General features: G+C 33.5%; 1 protein-coding gene across 11 annotated transcripts in view; it reads right to left on the bottom strand.

Moving 5' to 3' along the window:
• The window catches only part of ENPP4 (ectonucleotide pyrophosphatase/phosphodiesterase 4), a 138,805-nt gene that overhangs the window by 108,074 nt on the left and 10,725 nt on the right, over positions 1-20,006 (bottom strand). For 10 of the 11 annotated variants that reach the window (XR_010158031.1, XR_010158030.1, XR_008548509.2 and 7 more), the window contains exons 2-3: positions 18,905-19,763; positions 18,084-18,254 (exon numbers count right to left, since the gene is read on the bottom strand). Coding sequence is in view for 7 of the 11 variants with exons in the window: in XM_054685872.2 (XP_054541847.1) it covers positions 18,084-18,254; positions 18,905-19,730 (997 nt within the window). In the remaining 4 variants the exon portion in view is untranslated. Of the gene's footprint in view, positions 1-12,608; positions 15,878-18,083; positions 18,255-18,904; positions 19,764-20,006 lie in introns of those variants that run through there. The other variant, XM_518515.7, reaches the window with a different exon arrangement.

The following is a 20,006-nucleotide window of genomic DNA, read 5'->3' as shown; positions in this document are numbered from 1 at the left end:
ATCTTTTTGTTGTTGTTTTGTCTTACCTGCATGTCTTCATGGTCAAGCTTTGTATGCAGTGAACTCAAATTAGTACATGGAAATAAAAGACTAGCTAATCTTACTAATTGTAAGAATTTTAGAAAGGTCAGAGGAATGGAGCTTCTCTCTGTGCCCCCATTTTTTCTCAACATCCTCCTACATGAGCCATTTTGTAAAGTTTATTAATTGTTAGGATTTTTAAAAATTCAGTTTGTATTTTACAATTTCTTCTCCATCACCTGCAGTTTAAGTTTAAATTGCTTTTCAAAATGCTCTGTGATCTTGTAAGTATCCTATTATTAGTCTTAGTTTCTTACAAGAACCTATTATTTCTAGAAAATCTAATGAAAGACCCCAGCTCTTCTAGTTCTCACATTTTTTTTTCTGTTTTTCATTAGCTGAAAAACATACTTGATAATCACAGAGTTGGGAAAGCTCTAAGGGACCATTCAACCCTTGATTTAACAAAAGCTCTTGCAAAGCTGTGAAATTTGCATGACATATTAGTGCCAGAGCTGGAGGCAGGACCCAGGTTCCATGACTGAGTTTATACTCAAAGTCAAGCTGCAGTCTAAGTTGGTTTACTTCCGGTTCATCCTAAGGTAGCCCTTTGAGATCCTACCCCAGCAGGAGGTGGTTAACTGATGTTCCCACCCTTGGCAGGCTCTCTGGTCCAACTTTTAACAGTCAGCTACACAAGGCTTATAGCTTTCTTTCAGACTGGCCAATGCCCAAGGGCAATGCCCCAGGACAAAATAGTCCTGAATGCTAGACTCTTTCAGGATTTCAGTCTCCTCTGAATGTCACCCTGGTAATTCTTCATAACCTTGTGGGCAATTTGATTCTTTTTAAAAAGACGTTTTAAAATGCATTTTGACTTCCAATCAGGACAGGATAGCATGGTCCTGCTTTTCCTTGTTCCTCCACACTAAGCATAATTATAGAGCCTGGAAATGGTGCAAGAGACTCTGAAGGGTGGTAATAAGGCTGAGAGCTGATTAGGGAACCTGGGGCTGGAAAAACAGCACAGCGGCAGGGCTTCACGTGTTTCTCACCTAACAGAAGGAGGCCACACAGAGCCTGCATTTCTTAACCCCCACCTACAAAGACAGCAGCCCAGGGAGGTTTATTCCTCCCCTGGATCAAAGAAGAATCTCTGGTAACATCAGGGCAGCCCATGTCATCAGCAAGGGGAATTGCCATAACCCTCCAACTAAGTATATTGATTGGAGTCCCATTAAAGAGCAGCCAAGAGGAGCATTCTCCTTCCCACCACTGAAACACTCTTCCACTGAGACATAGAGGTGGACAAACAAAATCTGCAAAAGAGACCAAGCTACAGCAGACAGTCTGGGGAACCTCTTTGTTTCCATGCTCTGAGACTCTCCTCCTCTACCTAGAGACTTTGCAATGTGCAAGGCGCACCAATAAAGGAATCCCACTACACCATTTCCCTACCAAGAGATACCTGGCAGCTGGCCTGGGGAAAACCCTTCTGCTTTCCTCAGGCAGGACCAGCAGAGACAAGTGGGAATTCCAGCAGCACCACACAATCCAAGCAGACCATAATCCAATAGCACTCCAAAGGCTGTGAAAATTAAGCTGCCATTGGAATCACAGCCCACAAAAGTAGGACAAGATCTACATGCTAAACCTAAACTGTGTGACTTTCTGCTAAAATAAAAAATGTAAAGGGAACTCATCATCTTATTACATAATATATAAGATATCCAGGATACAACTGAAAATTGCCTGTTATACCTAAAACCCAGAAAATCACAACTACAATGAGAAAAAAAAAATTGACACCAGCACCAAAGTGATTCATGTGTTGGGATCATACAAGAAGAATTGTAAAACAGTTGTCATAAAAATACTTCAATGATCAACACAAATCCTCTTTAAAATGAAAGGTAAAAATCTCAGCAAAGAAATAAAAGCTATTTTTTAAATGGAAATTATAAAACTGAAAATACAGTGGCATTTAAAAAAACCACATAGGCTCAATAGTACAATGGAATTGGTGCAGGATAGAATCAGTGAACTTAAGTACAGAACACTAGAATTCACAAAACTTGTAACAAGTCTCAGTGATCTGTGGGACAATAAGAAAAAAATCCAACTTCCATATCACCAGGGTTGTAAAAGGGGAGGTTGAAAGACTACTTGACAAAATAATGACTAAAAACTTCTCCAACTTGACTAGACACAAATCTACAGATCCAAGAAGCTGAGTGAATGCCCAAACAGAATAAACCCAAATAAATCCACACCTAGGTACATTGTAGGTAAACTTGTTAAAAAGGGCCCCCCACCCAACAACTTAAAAGAAAAATCTTGAAAGTAGCCAAAGAGAAGCAATGCATTACTTATAGAACACCAAGTCTGATGACAGCAGATTCTTACCTGAAATCATGGAGGCCAGAGGCAATGGCACAGTATTTCTCAAGTGCTTAAAAAAGAAGTGACTTTCATAAATTCTGTATACCATGAAACTATCCTAAAGAATGAAGGGGAAATAAAATCATTCTCTGAACTAGAGAAATTAAAAGAAGTGGCTGCTAGCAGAAGACCCACTTTTAAAGATAGGTAAAGAATGTTCTTCAGACATAAAGGAAATGGTAATAAAAAAAGAATCTTAGAGTGTCAGTAAGGAAGATGGAAAAATGAGAACAGCAGATACTTGAGTACATACAATAGACTATCCTTTTTCTCATGAGTGTAAGAAACCATATTTGATGTTCGAAGCAATTATAATGCCACCTGATATTCATGCCAATATTTAGAAGCATGGAAGTTAATGGGACCTAAATGGAAGTGAGGTTTCCACACTTCATTCAAAGTGGTAAAATGCAGATACCAGTAGACAGTTATAAATCACAAATGCATATTATAACACTCAGACCAGCCACCAGAAAAACTATACAAAGAGACACACTTAAAAACACTACAAATAAATCAATAAGGAATTAAAAATTTTAACATAACCCACAGGAAGGCAAAAGAAGAGAAGCAGAAATGAGAACCAGGGGAAATCCTAGAAAACAGATAATAAAATGGCAGAATTAACATACCAATAATTACCTTAAATGTAAGTTATCTAAATACATGAATCTCAAAAGACAGAGATTGACAGAATGGACCAAAAAAACTGACTCTACTATATGTGGTTACAGTAAAAGAACTTCAAATTCAAGACACAGTAGGTCAAAAGTAAAAGGGTGGGAAAAGTTGTACTATGCAAACATTAATTTTTCTTTTTTTCCCCTATACAATACCAATGTAAACAAATATTAATTTTTGAAAAGCAAGAATGGCTATATTAATATCTGACAAAATAGACTTTAGAGTAGAAAGGATTACTATAAAGAGGATTTTACATGATGATAAAAGGAATAATGATAAATTTATATAATATATAATATTTCATCAGGAATACATAACAATCCTAAATATTGTAAATCCTAAACAGCAGAATCTTAAAATATATGAAGAAAAAAGACTGATAGGACTGAAAGGAAAAACAGATAAATAACAATTTAATTGGGATTCAACACCCTCTTCTCAATAACTTCTAGAATACCTAGACAGAGAATCAGAAAGAATATAGAAGATCTCTACAACACAATCAACAACGTATAGAGAGTACTCGATCAAACAACAGCATAACTGACAAAAATACACACTAGGATAAACATTTTTCTCAAGCACGCATAAAATATTCACCACCATAGGTCCATTCACTATATCCTGGGTCATAAACAACCCTCAACAAATTTAACAGAATTGAAATCATACCAATTGTGTTTTCTGACCACAGGGGAGTCAAACTAGAAATCAACAACTGAAAGATAACAGGAAAATCTCTAAACCCATGGGAACTAAACAACATATTTAAAAATAATTCCTGGGTCAAAAGGAAAGTCTCAAAGGAAAAATTTAAAACTACATAGAATTTAATGAAAATGAAAACACAATATATAATATCAAAATATAAGATTCGAATCGAAAGCAGTACTGAGAGGGAAGTTTATAGCACTAACGGCTTACATAAAATGAGGAAAGGTCTTAAATCAACAACCTTAGTTCATACCTCAAGGGACTAGAAAAGAAGAGCAAGTTAAAGGAAGCAAAAGGAAGAAAATAATAAACATAACAATAGAAACCAATGAAACTGAAATTAGAAAAACAGTAGAGAAAATTAATAAAACAAAAATCTACTACTTTAAAAAATTAGTAATATTGATAAACCTATATAGCAAGACTGACAAAAAAAAGCCACAATCACAATATCAGAAATGAAATAGAGGCTATCCATGCTGATATTAAAAGGTAATAGAGAACTATTAGGAACAAGTTTACCTCATAAATTCAACAACTTAAACTTGAAAACCACAAGCTACTAAACCTCAACCAAGATGAAACAATCTGAATAACCTTATACACAATAAATAAATTGAATCCATTATTAAAAAGCTCCAACAAGCTAAAGAAAAATACACGATCATATCAATCTATGGAGAAAAAGCACTTGAAAAGATCCAATACTAAGGTATTTTTTTCTTCATTTTTTAAAGAAAGAAAAAAAAAACCTTAGCAAGTTAGGAAAGGAAACTATCTCAACTTGATAAATAACATCTTTTTTAAAAAACTGCAACTAACATCTTAGTTAATGGTGAAAGACTGAATGCTTTCTCTTTAAGATTGGGAATGGGTGAAGGATGTCTGCTATCATCACTCTCATTTAACATAGTACTGGAAGCTCTAGCTACTGAAGTTCTTTCTAGCAGGAAAAAAAAACGCATACATCGTGATAAAAAGAAATAAAACAATCCCTATTTCCAGGTGACATGCCTTTGCAGAAAATCCCAAAGAATCTAAAAAACAAAACAGAAACTCCTAGAACTAACAGCAAGGTCTGAAGACACAAGATAAGCACATAAAGATCAGTCGATTTTTATATATGAACAATGAATATATGGAAACTGAAATTAAAAATGTAATACCATTACATTCACTCCAAAGAAAATAAAATACTTCATTATAAACTTAACAAAATGGGTACAGAATCCTGAAAATTACCAAATACTGACAAAATAAATCAAAAAGCCTTCAAATCGAAGAAGTTTTCAATAAATAATGAGACATACCATGTGCAAAAGTTGGAAGATAACATAGTAAAAGTGCCAACTCCCCAAATTGATCTATAGATTTACCGCAATTCCTATTATTCAAAATCCCTGAAAATCTTTTCTTTTTGGTAGACATAAACGAACTTATTCTAAAATTAATATGGGAACACACAAGCCCTACAATAGGTAAAACAAAACTGAAAAATAATATAGCTAGAAGAATCATTCTACCTGATATTAAGTCCTATTGTGTAGATACAGTAATCAAGACAGTATGGTGTTGGCAGAGAGACAGACACGTAGATAAATGGAACAGAATAGACAAACCTGAAATGCCCATAAATAGTCCCCATAAATAGTCCCAACTGATTTCTGACAAAGGTTAAAAAGCAAATCAATGGAGAAAGGACAGCCTTTTAAACAACAACAACAAAAACCCTGAACCTTGACCTAAACCCCACACTTTATATAAAATATAATTAAAAATGTATCATGGACTTAAATGAAAAACAAAATTTTAGAAAAAAATATAGGAGAAAATCTTCAAAACCTAGAGCAAGACACAGTTCTTTGGCTTGTCACCAAAAGCACAACCCATAAAAGGAAAAATTGGTAAACTGGGCCTCATCAAAATTAGCTTTTTTTTATTGTTCTGTGAAAATCCATGAGAAGAGGCTAAAAAGATAAGCTACAGAGGAAGTACTTGCAAACCACATATCCTACAAAAGACTAGTATATAGGATATACATAAATAGTTCTTCACAACTCAAGAGTAAAATACAAACAATCCAATTCAAAAATAGGCAAAAGACATAAAGAGACATTACGCCAAAGAGGGTATATACGGTAGCAAATAAGCTCTTGAAAAGATGTCAACATCATTAGCCATTCTGTAATGCAAAGTAAAACCCCAATGAAATGTCACTATATTCCTATCAGAAAGGCTAAAATATAAAACAATGATAACATCAAATGCTGGCAATGATGCAGAGAAACTGGACCACTCATATATTGCTGCTGAGAATGTACATGGTACAGCCACTCTGAAAAACAGTTTGACAGTTTCTTATAAAAGTAAACATGTGACCCAGCATTTGTACTCATATTTATACCAAAAAAATGAAAACATATGTTCACACACAAAAAAAACTGTAAACATACATTCAGAGCAGCTTTATTTGTAATGGCCAACACTAGAATCATCCCAAATATCTTTCAGTTTGTTGAGTGGTTGAACAAACTGTCCTACAAACATATCGTGGACTACTACTTGGCAATAAAAAAGAACAACCTATTGATATGTGTACCAACTTGGATGGATCTCCAGGGAATTATGCTGGGTGGAAAAACCAATGCTAAAGAGTTACATACTGTAAAATTCCATTTATATACTATTTTTTAAATGACAAAATTTGAAATGGAAGGTGATTATAAAACAGCAACGCAAGAGATTCTTATGGTATTGGAACTATTTATTATATTAGCTGTGGTTGCCGTAACAAAATACCAAATATGGGGTGGTTTAAACAATAGACGTTTATTTCGCACAGTTTCAGGAGACTGGACAGTCCAAGATTAAGATTCCAGCAGATTTGTTTCCTGGTGAGGGCTCTCTTCCTGGGTTGCAGACAGCTGCCTTCTCATTGTACCTTTACATGGCCCCATGGGCATCAACTCCCTATATTTCTTGAAAAGTGCATGCCCAAGTGCCAAGTATGATCTTAGAGGCACTCACCACTTTAGTGTTCAGGCCAGGCATGTCTGGGCCAAGAAGAAAGAGGCTAAGCATTGTCAGGTTGCATCTGTGGGAAGCTAGCCAAAGCCAAAATAAAACTGGAGTAAGAGTATATTGACTGCGTTTGAGGGTATACAAGAGAAGTCTAATACACCCACAGATGTATGGATTCTTGATTTTAACAAAGGTGATTAATTCTGTTTATCTATTTTTTAATCCTTGGGTCAATACTATACTCTCTTATTATATTTTTAGAATTATTCCTGACACCTGATAGAGTATGTCCTACCATTTTATTTTTTTCAAAATTGTCTTGGCTCTTCGCATTTCTACACAAATTTTAGAGTCGGCTTCTGCAGTTCCATAAAAAAACAAATAAAACCCTGCTGAAATTACTTGGATGCAATTATCAGTTTGGGAAGAATTGCCATCTTTATAATATTTAACCTTCCAACCTATAAACATGATATAGCCCTCTATTTATTTTGGTCTCCCTTAACTCCTTTATAATTTTCTGTGCAAAGATTCTGCATGTATTTTGTTAGACTTATTCCCAAATATTCCATGCTTATTGATAGCAATGTAAATAATATGAGTTTAAAATTTTCCTTTTCTAATTGTTTTCTGCTGAGATATAGGAATACACTTGATTTTTGTATATTGACCTGATATCTAGCCATTTTTTAAACTCAGAGTTTATCTGTAGATTGTTGGATTTCTTATGTGTACTATCATGCATTTGTGAATATGAGTTTTATTTTCCAATACTTATTTCTTTTGCTTTCCTTATTGCACTTGTTAGGACCTGCAGTACAATGTTAAATATAAGTGGTGAGAGTGGACATCCTTGCCCTGTTCCTGATCCCAGGAGAGGAACATTTGCTATTTCATCATTCAGTATATTAGCTTTGGCTTTGTTTTTGTTTTTTTTTTAATAGATGGCATTCATCAGCTGGTGGAAGTTTCCTTCTATTCCAAATTTAATCAGTTTGTTCAACTAATAAATAGGTGTTGAATTTTGCCAAATACTTTTCCACATTCATTGACTTGATAATGTGTTCCTTTTATTCTATTAGTATACAGCATAACATTGATTGATTTTCAATGATCAAAATAATTCTGTGCCCTGTAGTAAACTCCACTTATTCATGTGCATTATCCTTTTGAATTACCACTGAATTCAATTAGATAATATTTAGTTAAGTATTTTTGTTCATAAGAATGCTGGTCTTTTAATATATTTTTTCACGTTTTTGTACCAGTGTTATACTGGCCTTATAAAAAGAATATGTTGGCTGGGCGAGGTGGCTCACACCTGTAATCCCAGCACTTTGGCAGGCCGAGGTGGGCAGATCACGAGGTCAGGAGATGGAGACCATCCTGGCCAACATGGTGAAACCCCGTCTCCACTAAAAATACAAAAATTAGCTGGGCGTGGTGGCACGTGCCTGTAGTTCCAGCTACTCAGGAGGCTGAAGCAGGAGAATTGCTTGAAACGGGAAGGCGGAGGTAGCAGTGAGCCGAGATCGCACCAATGCACTCTAGCCTGGTGACAGAGAGAGACTCTGTCAAATAAATAAATAAATAAATAAATAAATAAATAAATAAATAAATAAATAAAACGTGTTCCTTCGTCTTCTATTTTCCATAAGAATTTATGTAAAACTGGTATCATTTCTTCATCAAATGTGTGATGAACTAATCAGTGAAACACCTGGACTTGAAGTTTTCTTTATAGGGATGTTTTTGATAAATTAATGTCTGTGATAGATATAAAGCTATTCACATTTTTAATTTGTTTGGTAAGTTGCATTTTTCGGTGAATTTATCCATCATTATGTAAATTGTCAAATCCATTGGCATAATATTCTGTATTATCTTTTTGACATATGTAGGATCTGCAGTGATGGCCCTTCTGTTATTACTGATACTGCCAGTTTCTGCTATCTCCCTTTTTTCTTTAGGTCATCTTACCAATTTTACTAGTATGTTTTTAAAAAATAAATTTTCACTTTATTATTTTTTCTCTTTACGATTTCATTAATTTGGACCTTATTTTTATTATATCCTTCCTCCCACTGACTTTGGATTATTTCCTCCTTTTACTGTTTTCCTAAAGCGAAGGCTGTAATCATTGATTCTGAACCCTTCAGCCTCTCTTAAGATAGGCATTCAAAGCTGCAAATTTTCCTCTAATGCTTTAGTTGCATACTATAGATTTTAGTGCTACATATTTATGATCATTCATTTCCAAATATTTTGCCTTATTTTTATTTTTCTCATAAGTTATTTAGAAGTGTATTGTATTGTTTAATTTCCAAATATTTAAGGATTTTCTGAATTGTATTGTTATTGACCCTCGTTCCATTGTGGTCAGAAAACATACTTTGTAAAATTGCAGTTCTTTGAGATTATTTACTGAGACTTGTTTTCTGGTCCTGCATATGACCAAACTTGGTAATCCTTCAATGTGTACTTATAAAAATAATATATTTTGCAGTTTGGAGCTGTAATCTCCTCTAAACCTCATTTAAGTCAAGGTGGTTAATAAAATCACTCAAGTCTTCTGTATCTTTATTGTCTTTTTTTCTTGGTGTGGTTGGTGTATCAACGACTTAGGAGTGCTAAATTCTTCAATTATGTTTATGAATTCTCTTTAGTTCCATCAGTTTTTGATTAATGTGTTTTTAAGCTGTTTTTAGGTATGAACACTTTTAGAATTGTCATGCTTTCCTTACATATTGGTCCTTGTACATTAATGAACTCTGTCTCTGAAAATTATTGTCTTGAAGACTACTTTTTCTGATATCAATATGTATATATGTACTATAGCTTTATTATGGTTAGTTTCTGATATGGTTTTGCTGTGTCTGCACCCAAATCTCATCTTGAATTGTAGTTCCCACAATTCCCACATGTTGTGGAAGGGACCTGGTGGGAGGTAATTGAATCATGGGGGCAGTTACCTCCATGCTGTTCTCGTGATAGTGAGTTCTCATCAGATCTGATGGTTTTATAAGGGTTTTTCGCTGCTTTGCTCTGCACTTCTCCTTACTGCCACCATGTGAAGAGGACGTATTTGCTTCCCCTTCCGCCATGATTGTAAGTTTCCTGAGGCCTCCTCAGCCTTGTGGAACTGTGAGTCAATTAAACCTCTTTCTTGTATAAATTACCCAGTCCCAGGTATGTCTTTATTAGCAGAGTGATAATGGACTAATACAGTTTCCATGGCATGTTATTTTCTATCCTTTTTTAAAATTCAATTTGTGTCTTTGTATTTAAAGTGATTCTCTTGTAGACTACATGTAGTTGGATATTGCTTTTTCATCTACTTTGATAATCTCTGCCTTTTCACTGGAATGTTCAGTCTATTTACATCTAATTACAGATGTGGTTTAATTTTCATTTTTGAAAAATGTTTCTTTCATTCAAGATTGGTCCATAGTTTTTTTGTGTGCTATTTTTTCAAGTTCAGTATCAGTTTTATTCACCTTAAAAATAATATATTTCATTTTCTAAAATGTTAGCTTTTTGAGGCAAATATAAACTGATATCCAAGCCTGATAGAGTCACTAAAAAAAAAGGATTGTCTTTGAGGCCTGATACTTTTTTATACACTATAACTGCCTCAACCTTTTCCTAAATACAGAAACTGGTATGTTTTTGTTTTCGCTTTCTCTACTGGAGTCAGTTTTATCCAGTAATTTTTTTCCTAGGAAATTATTCATTTATATTTTCAAATTTGTGCCAAATAGTGCAGATGCATGATTTTAATAGATATATTTACATCTGTGCCTTCTCTCCTTCAATCACCCGCTCCTAGTCTCTTTTGATTAGGTTAGCTTCTCAGCCTTTCAGCTGCCTCTTCCACAATTCATAGATGCCATTAGGGACTCATGTTTATTGGGTTTTTTTTTTCCTTCTAAATCCTAGCCTCTTCATTCTTCACTTTCTGGAAATTCCTCAATGCATAAGCACAAATCTTTTATTTGTCCAGATTTTCTAGTCCTCAGTAAGAGCACTGGTTTGAATTACACAGTCTACCATTACTGGATACAGAACCCAACATGTCTTTTTAAGATTACAAAAAAAGGGGGAGTGAGGGAGAATCTTCACAGAAATTTCGAGTGTAAAAAACATATTCACTCTCCTCAGTGGATATTTCAAACATTTTGTAAATCAATAGTACTCTGTCTAACCTATAGAAGCCCCTTTATAAAATGGTTATTTATATAGTGAAATTTTCTAGATTTGTTTTGGGGTTAATTTCTATTGCTCCTTTCCACCACTCGCCTACGAAAGTGAGATTGAGCATGGTTGATATGAATGTAATGCTGATTAAATTAATAGCAATTTGTATCTTTAACAGAAGAGGAAGGTCTAGACTGGAGACACATGTCTGTAAATCATCATCATGGAGCTGTCAGTGGAAGAGCTCACCAGGTTGTGTATTGACGGTGGAAATGAGATTTCAGAGGTCAAAAGGATAAAAAAGATACGTGGACACAGAAAGCCTGCATAGCAGTTTGGCTTACTCTTTAGGTATAGACTCTGCATTTACCTCCCAGGTAATTTTGACCATGGGACAGGAGTCAGAGGATCTAGTCATTTCAACATATACACATACTTATTACGTAAGAATATAGAACTATACACACATGTGCCTGTACATATCTATATTAGTATATACATACATATATGTATAGTATACACACACACACATATATATATACACTTACACATATACTTACATACACACATACACATATATGTTGTGATCAGCATGTCTGTTACAGGACTCCAGAGCCCAGTTGGATCATTTAGATTCTCACATATTCTTTCAAGCAATGGTTGTGAATGTGTGTGTGAGTACACTAGTGGAGGATGGGGTGAGAAGGATGTAATAATAACCAAACATAGGCACTAAGGAGGCTGGGAGTTGGGGGAAGAGGCAAAATTAGCATCTGAACCTCAGGAAGCACAAGGTCTGGAAAATGATTCTAGATACAAGGCTCTCAGCAGCAAGAGTTAACCCATGAGTACACATAGGTAATTTGTTGGTATAAATAAAGTTTTACCACTTTTGAAATAATTCTCTTTCAGAGTAAAAAATGTTCCATTTATTCTTTTGTTTTCCTACAATTCTTAGCAGAGTTCTTTTAATACAAAAATAGGAAATGAATTAATCACTGCTCTAATAGGAGACTTCTTGAATCTATATTCAATTGGACAAGTTATTAAATACCTATGGCTATGTACAAAGTTTAAACATTATAATGCTTCCCCTACCATCCCCACTATTTTATAATCAGTTTTTTTCAAACCTCTTCTCTTCTACCATAAGCCAATAAATTATAGCTCTGGAGGTTCTATAAAACTTATCTTGGCTTTCTTTCCAATGATGTCCTTATGCTGGATTGTATACTTACACACTGTTTTAAACTTTTTGTTAAAGAGTTAAAAAATCCTAATAAATACCTATGTGGGCTTCTATAATATTACTAAGTCATGTCAACATCTAGCACAGTAAGTATATTTTGCAAGAAGGTAACAAATGTAAAAATCACCAGTGACACTGAACTTTATATTTATAATTACAGTAAGAATTTTTTGGTAGATTTTATTCACACACATTTTAAAAATCATGAACAAAGTCATTAATTCTGAACTCAAGTAACAGTCAAAAATATTTTAATTTAAATTAAGGCACTACATACACATTTCTTTAAAGCACACTGATGTTATTTTATTTACACACTATTTTAAGAATTAACAATAAATACACATTTTCCATCTCCTCCTTGTCCTTCATTTATAACTTTATGTGTTAACAAGGAAGTAAAACCCTCCAAATAAAAGGAATTAAATGCAATAATCCATAAAGCTTATCAGATATGGGCACAAGAAGGAGACACCCCAAAACAATGTAAAAACATTTTAATCCTTTAATGTTACAAGAATTTATCTATAAATTCTTATGCCATACCTAGTGGAATAATAATACAAAACCTATACACAAACATTGAAATATGTTTTATTCTATTGCTATTTACCAGAAGAATTGCATATAAATAACAGCAGCAGAACTGTCCCTATGTTATACATGAATGTACTTATTCTGAATTCACTGACTGAATTAAAAACACTTAACTCAAACTTTTCCTATTACCTTGGGGTATTGTTTTCACAAACAAGTAAATGTTTCCTAGAGCCAAATACTTTCTACACCCAGAAAATAGAGCAGCATGTTAGTTATTTAACAAAATACACACCAAAACCTTAATGTGAAAGACTAGTTTTACTATAAGATTTTTCTCAGTGTACTAAAGGAGTCAATGGCTTTAACAGTGATAATTTTTTAAAAGATACAAATGAATTAAAACATAGTTCAATATAATATATGTTTTATTAAATAAATACTATTCTTCTTGTCCCATCGACATATACTTTTTAAATTTTTGCTTAATTTACAATTCGAGTTAATATTTTGAGAATGTAAGGAAAGACAAATAGGTAAATGTCTTGTTGAAAGGGTTAAGATAGTGACAGGACATACCTTCCTATTACATCCTATATAAAATCCACTCATGAGTTGGATGCCAAGTATAGATTTCTGAAACTCATAACCACCAATCACGCTAATGCAATCATTAAAACTCACACCATTGCAAGGACCAAGTATAAAATATTCTGCTACTATTTTAGATACTTCAAAAACATCCACTACTTTAAATGAAAAGCTTTAAATGTGTCAATGCTATTTGTTTTTTAATGGAAATTAAAGTAGAATTTTTCTATTGTTCTGTTTCGATCAACTATTAACCTTTAGGATAATTGTTTTATGTGAAAAAATTAGAAATTTTTTTAAAGCAAAATTAGTACTATTGGTTTTTATTTATTTTACTGTTCTTAATACAGTTAACTTATGACCAACAGCATGGATTATTTATACAGGGTTTGAAAATGCCTCTCAACAACCACAAATACAATAGGCAGCAAATACCAGGCTCAAGAAATTAGCAGTGACTCAATAGGACGCACTGTATGTTTGATGACTGGCACCACTGTTGTTCTTTACCATCACAGATAATATTTAACTGGGCTGCATATTTCTTATACTTTTATATTTGTAAAACAGTTACCAAGTTTATTTTATATTGTCAAAACTTTAAAGATCATACTATTAACTGCTTGTCTCACGTACTGACGAATGGTTCTTGAGCCCAATTTTTCCCCTACTAAATATAATCTAGTCTGTCACAACCTAGTTTCTTCATATTAATTTTGATTACTAGAAGGTACCAGCTAGCAAAGGCAGGATGACAGTTCTTCACAATAAACCCTTGGCTCTGAACAAACATGTTAAACAGAGGGATTATTTCTGTGATGCAAATACTGGAGAAAAAAGTGGAGGTAGCACTAAGGCTATTCTGCCACTTAACATATGAATGGTGTGAAAGACCAAAAGATACTAAATTTTGTTTAAAATTTCTTAACTATTCTATAGCCTAAAAAGTAAGGCGTAAAGTCCCAAAGATAAATACAAAAATCTCCATTCCTCATTCTGTCCCAGTCAAATTGAGATTTGTATTTGGGTCATAAATTTTTCTGCAGCATTTGGATACCTCAGGTTACAACAAACATGAGAGAGTTAAATGATAAAAGTTAATGAAATTAAGTTATGATTTTAACTTGTGAGTTAGGAGAAAGTAAACAAATATGAAGTGCAAAAATAACCTTTCCTGAGATCTGTGTGCTTCAGGAATGTGGAAGCCTGGCCACAGTCCATCTCTGACCTCCTTATATAGTAAATCACATAATGTCCACACAACCACACACAAACACACTTGCACAGGCACACGCAAACAACTAAGTAACTTACATAAAGGCATTAAGCATAGATAGAGAGAAGAGCACTTGTCTCTCTTTTCTTCTGAATTTTTTAACAATAATCTTTAAGACTAACAGCTTAAGACATAATGGTGACAACTCAGGCTTTTATCAAATGGTCTTTGTTTTTTTTTTTCAAATAGGTTTCCTTAAAATATTTCTTCATTTGCTATATCTTTTCTGTCTGCTCCAATTTTATTTACCATCACAGAGCATTTCCTACCTCAAGAGGGTACTTGAGATACAAACTAATTAAAGGTAAATATAAAAATATAGGAAGCTTTTCCTCCCTAATATACAAAATTCACAAATTGCATAAAGATTTCTGTTGTTTTCTTTACAAATATATAAATTTATTAGAAAAACATGCCTACTAAATTGTGGTATATTTTCATTTAAAGATGTATCACATCTTCATTGCAAAATACAAGCAGAGGAAGTATTTTTCTCAAAAGCCATTTTTAGTATTTCTAGTTAGGATTGATGTTACCTAATGATTTCCTACCACAAGATGTTACCTAATGATTTACTAACAATTTTACTATGGTCAGCGTTATCTTATTAGCAAATGCACCGAAACAAAACACAAGGAAAACAAAGTAATAATTTTAACATGCTTAGTCTAAGTTCTTTGTCTTTCAAAGTATTCTTTTTCATAGTTACAACACTATTCTTTGGATGTATTCTTAGTTTTGTGATTAATCAAAGACACTTTGTATAAGCCCTAGCACATGTCACCCAATTAAAGGATCATCATCATCTTCTTGTAGCTGAAGTCGAGAAAATGGACGAGGTACAGAAAGTCTATTCTGCATGATTATTATGAGGCATGTTAGCATGGTTAACACCAAGAGTGAACCGATAACAATCGCGATGGCTTCTGGGAGATTAATGCACCACTGGTCAACTAACAAGCACTTAGTATGACCAAAGGTCCCATTATTGGGATGTGGTTTTAATCCCAGGATGTGGCACATCATTGGATAAATATCCACAATGTTAATTGTGCTATGCTTGTAGCCTTTGTGAAATGCAGGTCCATGGGCAGCTAGAAATGGATGCATACTAGGCAAAGAATTATCATAACCATGGTCACCTACTGAAAAAGAACAAAACAACATCAGTCAATAAGATCAGACTTTTTAGGACAAAATAACTTGCTTCTAGTATATAAACATTCAATTCTTTCAGAAAGGGACTAGAAATAAAAATTTCTATTTCTTCAACTCAGCTATGTTCCATATTTCCCTCTCTCTCTCTCTCTCTCTCTCTCTCACATACACACACAAACACACACATATGCCCCTTTTCCCAACTGGTCATACCCTCAGACTTTACCACCACTTGTCAACCTGATGTACTTATCTTTCAGCCCGAGTACCAATTACTTCACCTGTCAATCTCAGCACTGTTTGCAAAAGCTCACTGCAAACAGTACCAGTTATAAAGACAGTGGTCAGGCTGAGGGTTCTGTGTAACTGGGAAGAACAGAAGTGAGTAAGGCCAACAAATGGAGAAAAAGAAAATCTGCAGCCTAACCTATCTCAATTGTTACAGGAGGGATCTTGCATTGAATGTGTTGTCTAATCTGGTGACTCTATCCCAGTAAAAGTTAGATTTAAAGAAAAGCATATGATAGTCCCTAATACAACTCCAATAATAAATTCCCAATTTTTAGCTTTATTTTAACAAACGTTGCCATTTAACGTACACCCGTTGTATTTAATAAGCTCCCACTTTCATATTAAGTACGGGTGACTGGGTGATGAGTATACTGATATTTGTTATATTATTCTTTGGTGGTATGTTTGAAATATTTCATCATAAAAATAACCAATATGACAAAAAGCAGAATATATAGATAGTAAGATTTCAATAATATTAAAACACACACACACACATATATTAGAAAAAAAATATATTTTTCTATATATAAAATATATAATACATATAATATATAATATATATTATATATATAATATATATTATATATTATATATATTATATATACAATATATATTATATATTATATATATAATATATATTATATATATTATATATATAATATATATAATATATGTAGAAAATATATATTATAATTATATGTAATTATATATTATATATAATATACATTATATTATATATAATATATTACATATAATATATATTATATATAATATAGATATATATTAGAAAAGAATATATATATATATATATATATATATATATATATATATATATGAAAAAAGATTGGATGGGGAGAAATGCCCACAATTAACATTTGCCTATAAATCCATACTGAGGGATTATGGATAGTTTTTGTTCTCTTTCCTATGCTTTTCTATACTTTCGGTTGTCAACAACAAATATGCAACATAACATTGATGTAAATAATATACAAACTTCATTGATCCTGAGTCTGTCCTATGCTTGCCTGATACTTCTAAATTGCTATATATCAGGGAACTGTAAACTACAGCCCATAGCGAAGGTTAGCCCTCCATCCTTTTTGTAAACAGAGTTTCACCGAAGCACACGACTTCAATTTCTTTACAGGTTGTCTATGGCTACTTTTACACAATAAAGGCAGAGTAGAGTAGCTGAGACAGAGACCAGCTGGCCCACAAAGCCTAAACTATTTTCTATTTGGCCCTTTACTAAAAAAGTTTGCTGACCCCTACCATAGACCACAAAATTAGATTTTAAAAAAAGCATTTGAATTGAATATGAAATATGGATAAATAAGCTTCAGTTTGAGGCAAGCCTGTAACTCACCCCTATACATTTTCTCCCCTATATATTTTTTAGGAGAGATTTTGATGTATCTATTTTGTTCACTTGGTGGATTTGTTTGGTTACTTTCTGGTTCTTGCCCAGTGTTCTAAATAGCTGTAGCATTCAGGTAAATGATTTTGTTACTGGGGAAGACTTAGGGTTACTCAGACAAATTTTTTTTAACATACACAAGAACAAGGATTAGCTAATCTCTCCCCTTTTACTGTTTCTTTACTTCTCTATTTTGTATAAATCAAGAGAATGAATCTTGAAAATTACTGACAGTAATTGCAGTTTTGGAAAGAAAGTAGGACTATGCCTTCACTCTTAAATTTACTTTCTAATTTAAAGGTGAAATTGTGATTACTGTAAATTGCTGTTAAATGAAGACCTGGGAATTATCTGGTTGAAAATTGAACTAATTATTCTGTGTGAACTTCTTTAAATCAAAGTACCCTCTTAACACAACAGTATCACAAGGTATGATTTGTTCCTAGGACACAACAGAAATATCTCAACTGAATACTTACATTTTTGTGATGATTCATTTAGCACAATTGTCCAGCCTTCATCGGCAACCAAAATAATGGGCTGAATTCGATCATTATGTTGGTAATAAAATCTGTTAGGAATGTCTTCTTTGAGATAAACATTCATATGAGGGCTACAGTTTTTCAGTTTGTTATAAACCTCTGTTCTATCTGAGAAAAAAAAAGAAACAGCAAAGGAAACAAGTTATGATTGATAAGGAAAAAATATGTCTAACTAGAATAATTGGAAGTAAATTATAGATAATGTCATCTATTAAATCACTTCTTAAAAAAACAGAGCAATAATAATGTGACAGTGTTGGGGACTGATACACACAAACACACACCTTTCTCAAACATTAACAAATCTGTTTCACTTTGTGGATTACCATGGTGGACTTTTACAGATAGGGGACATTTTTCAGGTGTATCTTCCTAAGTAAACATAAACTAATTACATGTTACTACTAACTACTACTTCTATGATCAGTAGAAGAAAGTACCTCACATTATTACCACTAAATATCACACACTAAAATCTAAGACGTTTAAGGATAAAAATTTCCTTTTTCTAGTGCAAATAATTAGATATATCAAAGGCAAAGAAATACTCACTTTGAAACTAAACCATAAGCCATATAACTAAACCATAGGCCAACTGCTCTCAACTTGTAAATAAGAGGAAAAAAACATATAATCCCACTCTGAGTATATGGTTCTAAACTACAAAAAGCTAGAGCTTCATTCTTTTATACAACCCACCCCCCTCAATCAATTGCCCCATTCGAATAATAGTATCCCTCAGTTGAATGTTTACTTACTTATTTTGGGAAGTATTGCAGCAACTGGGCTCAAATCTATAAGAGTGTAGTATGAATGATCGATGCAGGAATCCAGGTTTATCAGTCTGTCCTGAGAACACTGGGTCATCCCATGATCACTTGTAATGATCACATTAAGATTTTCCCATAGCCCTAACATCTTGAGTCTTTGGACTAAGTCACCGATAAGATCATCTATTTTTTTCAACACTCTGCTCATGTTTTCTTTATCTTCAGGTCCGTATTTGTGGCCACTTGCATCTGGTTCTTCCCAATATAGTGTTGCAAAGGTGACTGGTGGGTTCGAATTGTTTAGCCACATAGTAATATTATTTAGTCTTTCCTCAAATGACACTGAGGAGTTGTAATTCATAAAATAGGAAGAGATGGTATCGTGAATGGGTACATCAGTACCAGGCCACATAGCAGCAGCACTTGATCTGTTTTCCTGAAGCTGATTGGTCACCCAAATAGGTACTGCCTCATTCCACCAAAAAGGATCCTTGTCATTAGAGTCAGAAAAGTGTTTCTTTGTGACTGCATCATACATGGAATTAGCCACAATGCCATGGCTTTCTTCATACAAGCCTGTCACAATACTGTAGTGGTTTGGAAATGTTTTTGTGATAAAAACATTTTTAACATGCTCTACCAAAACACCTTCTTTGATAAAATTCTGGAGATGAGGAAATTCATAGTTCTTCAGATAATCAGCTCTGAAGCCATCAAAGGATACTAGTAGTAACTTAGGTGGCAAACTAGAGGAAGAGTCACTTCTAAAACCAGTTATAAGTCCAGAAAACAAAAGTATTACTAATAACTTCATAATGAACACGTTGAAGGACAGCAATCAGGGTTCCTAAAATGTAAAAACACAATTCATAAGTAGTAATTCTATTTCATTTGGGTTAAGTTTTAGAATTTTAGCCCACAGGAGGAGAGAACCAACATTTATATGCCAGCTTTACCTATATTAACTTAAATAATACCATTTATTTAAAAATAACTAAAAGCTAAAATTGGAAAAAAATTGTCTTGTCCAATTTCCTATTTATATATATGCCCTACTCTATCCTTCATATGGGCCATTTTTATACTCCAC

Source organism: Pan troglodytes, chromosome 5 (assembly GCF_028858775.2).
Source record: "Pan troglodytes isolate AG18354 chromosome 5, NHGRI_mPanTro3-v2.0_pri, whole genome shotgun sequence".
Lineage (NCBI taxonomy): Eukaryota > Metazoa > Chordata > Mammalia > Primates > Hominidae > Pan > Pan troglodytes.
Note: the sequence above shows the minus strand (reverse complement) of the source record. Positions and strands in the feature narration are given on the sequence as shown.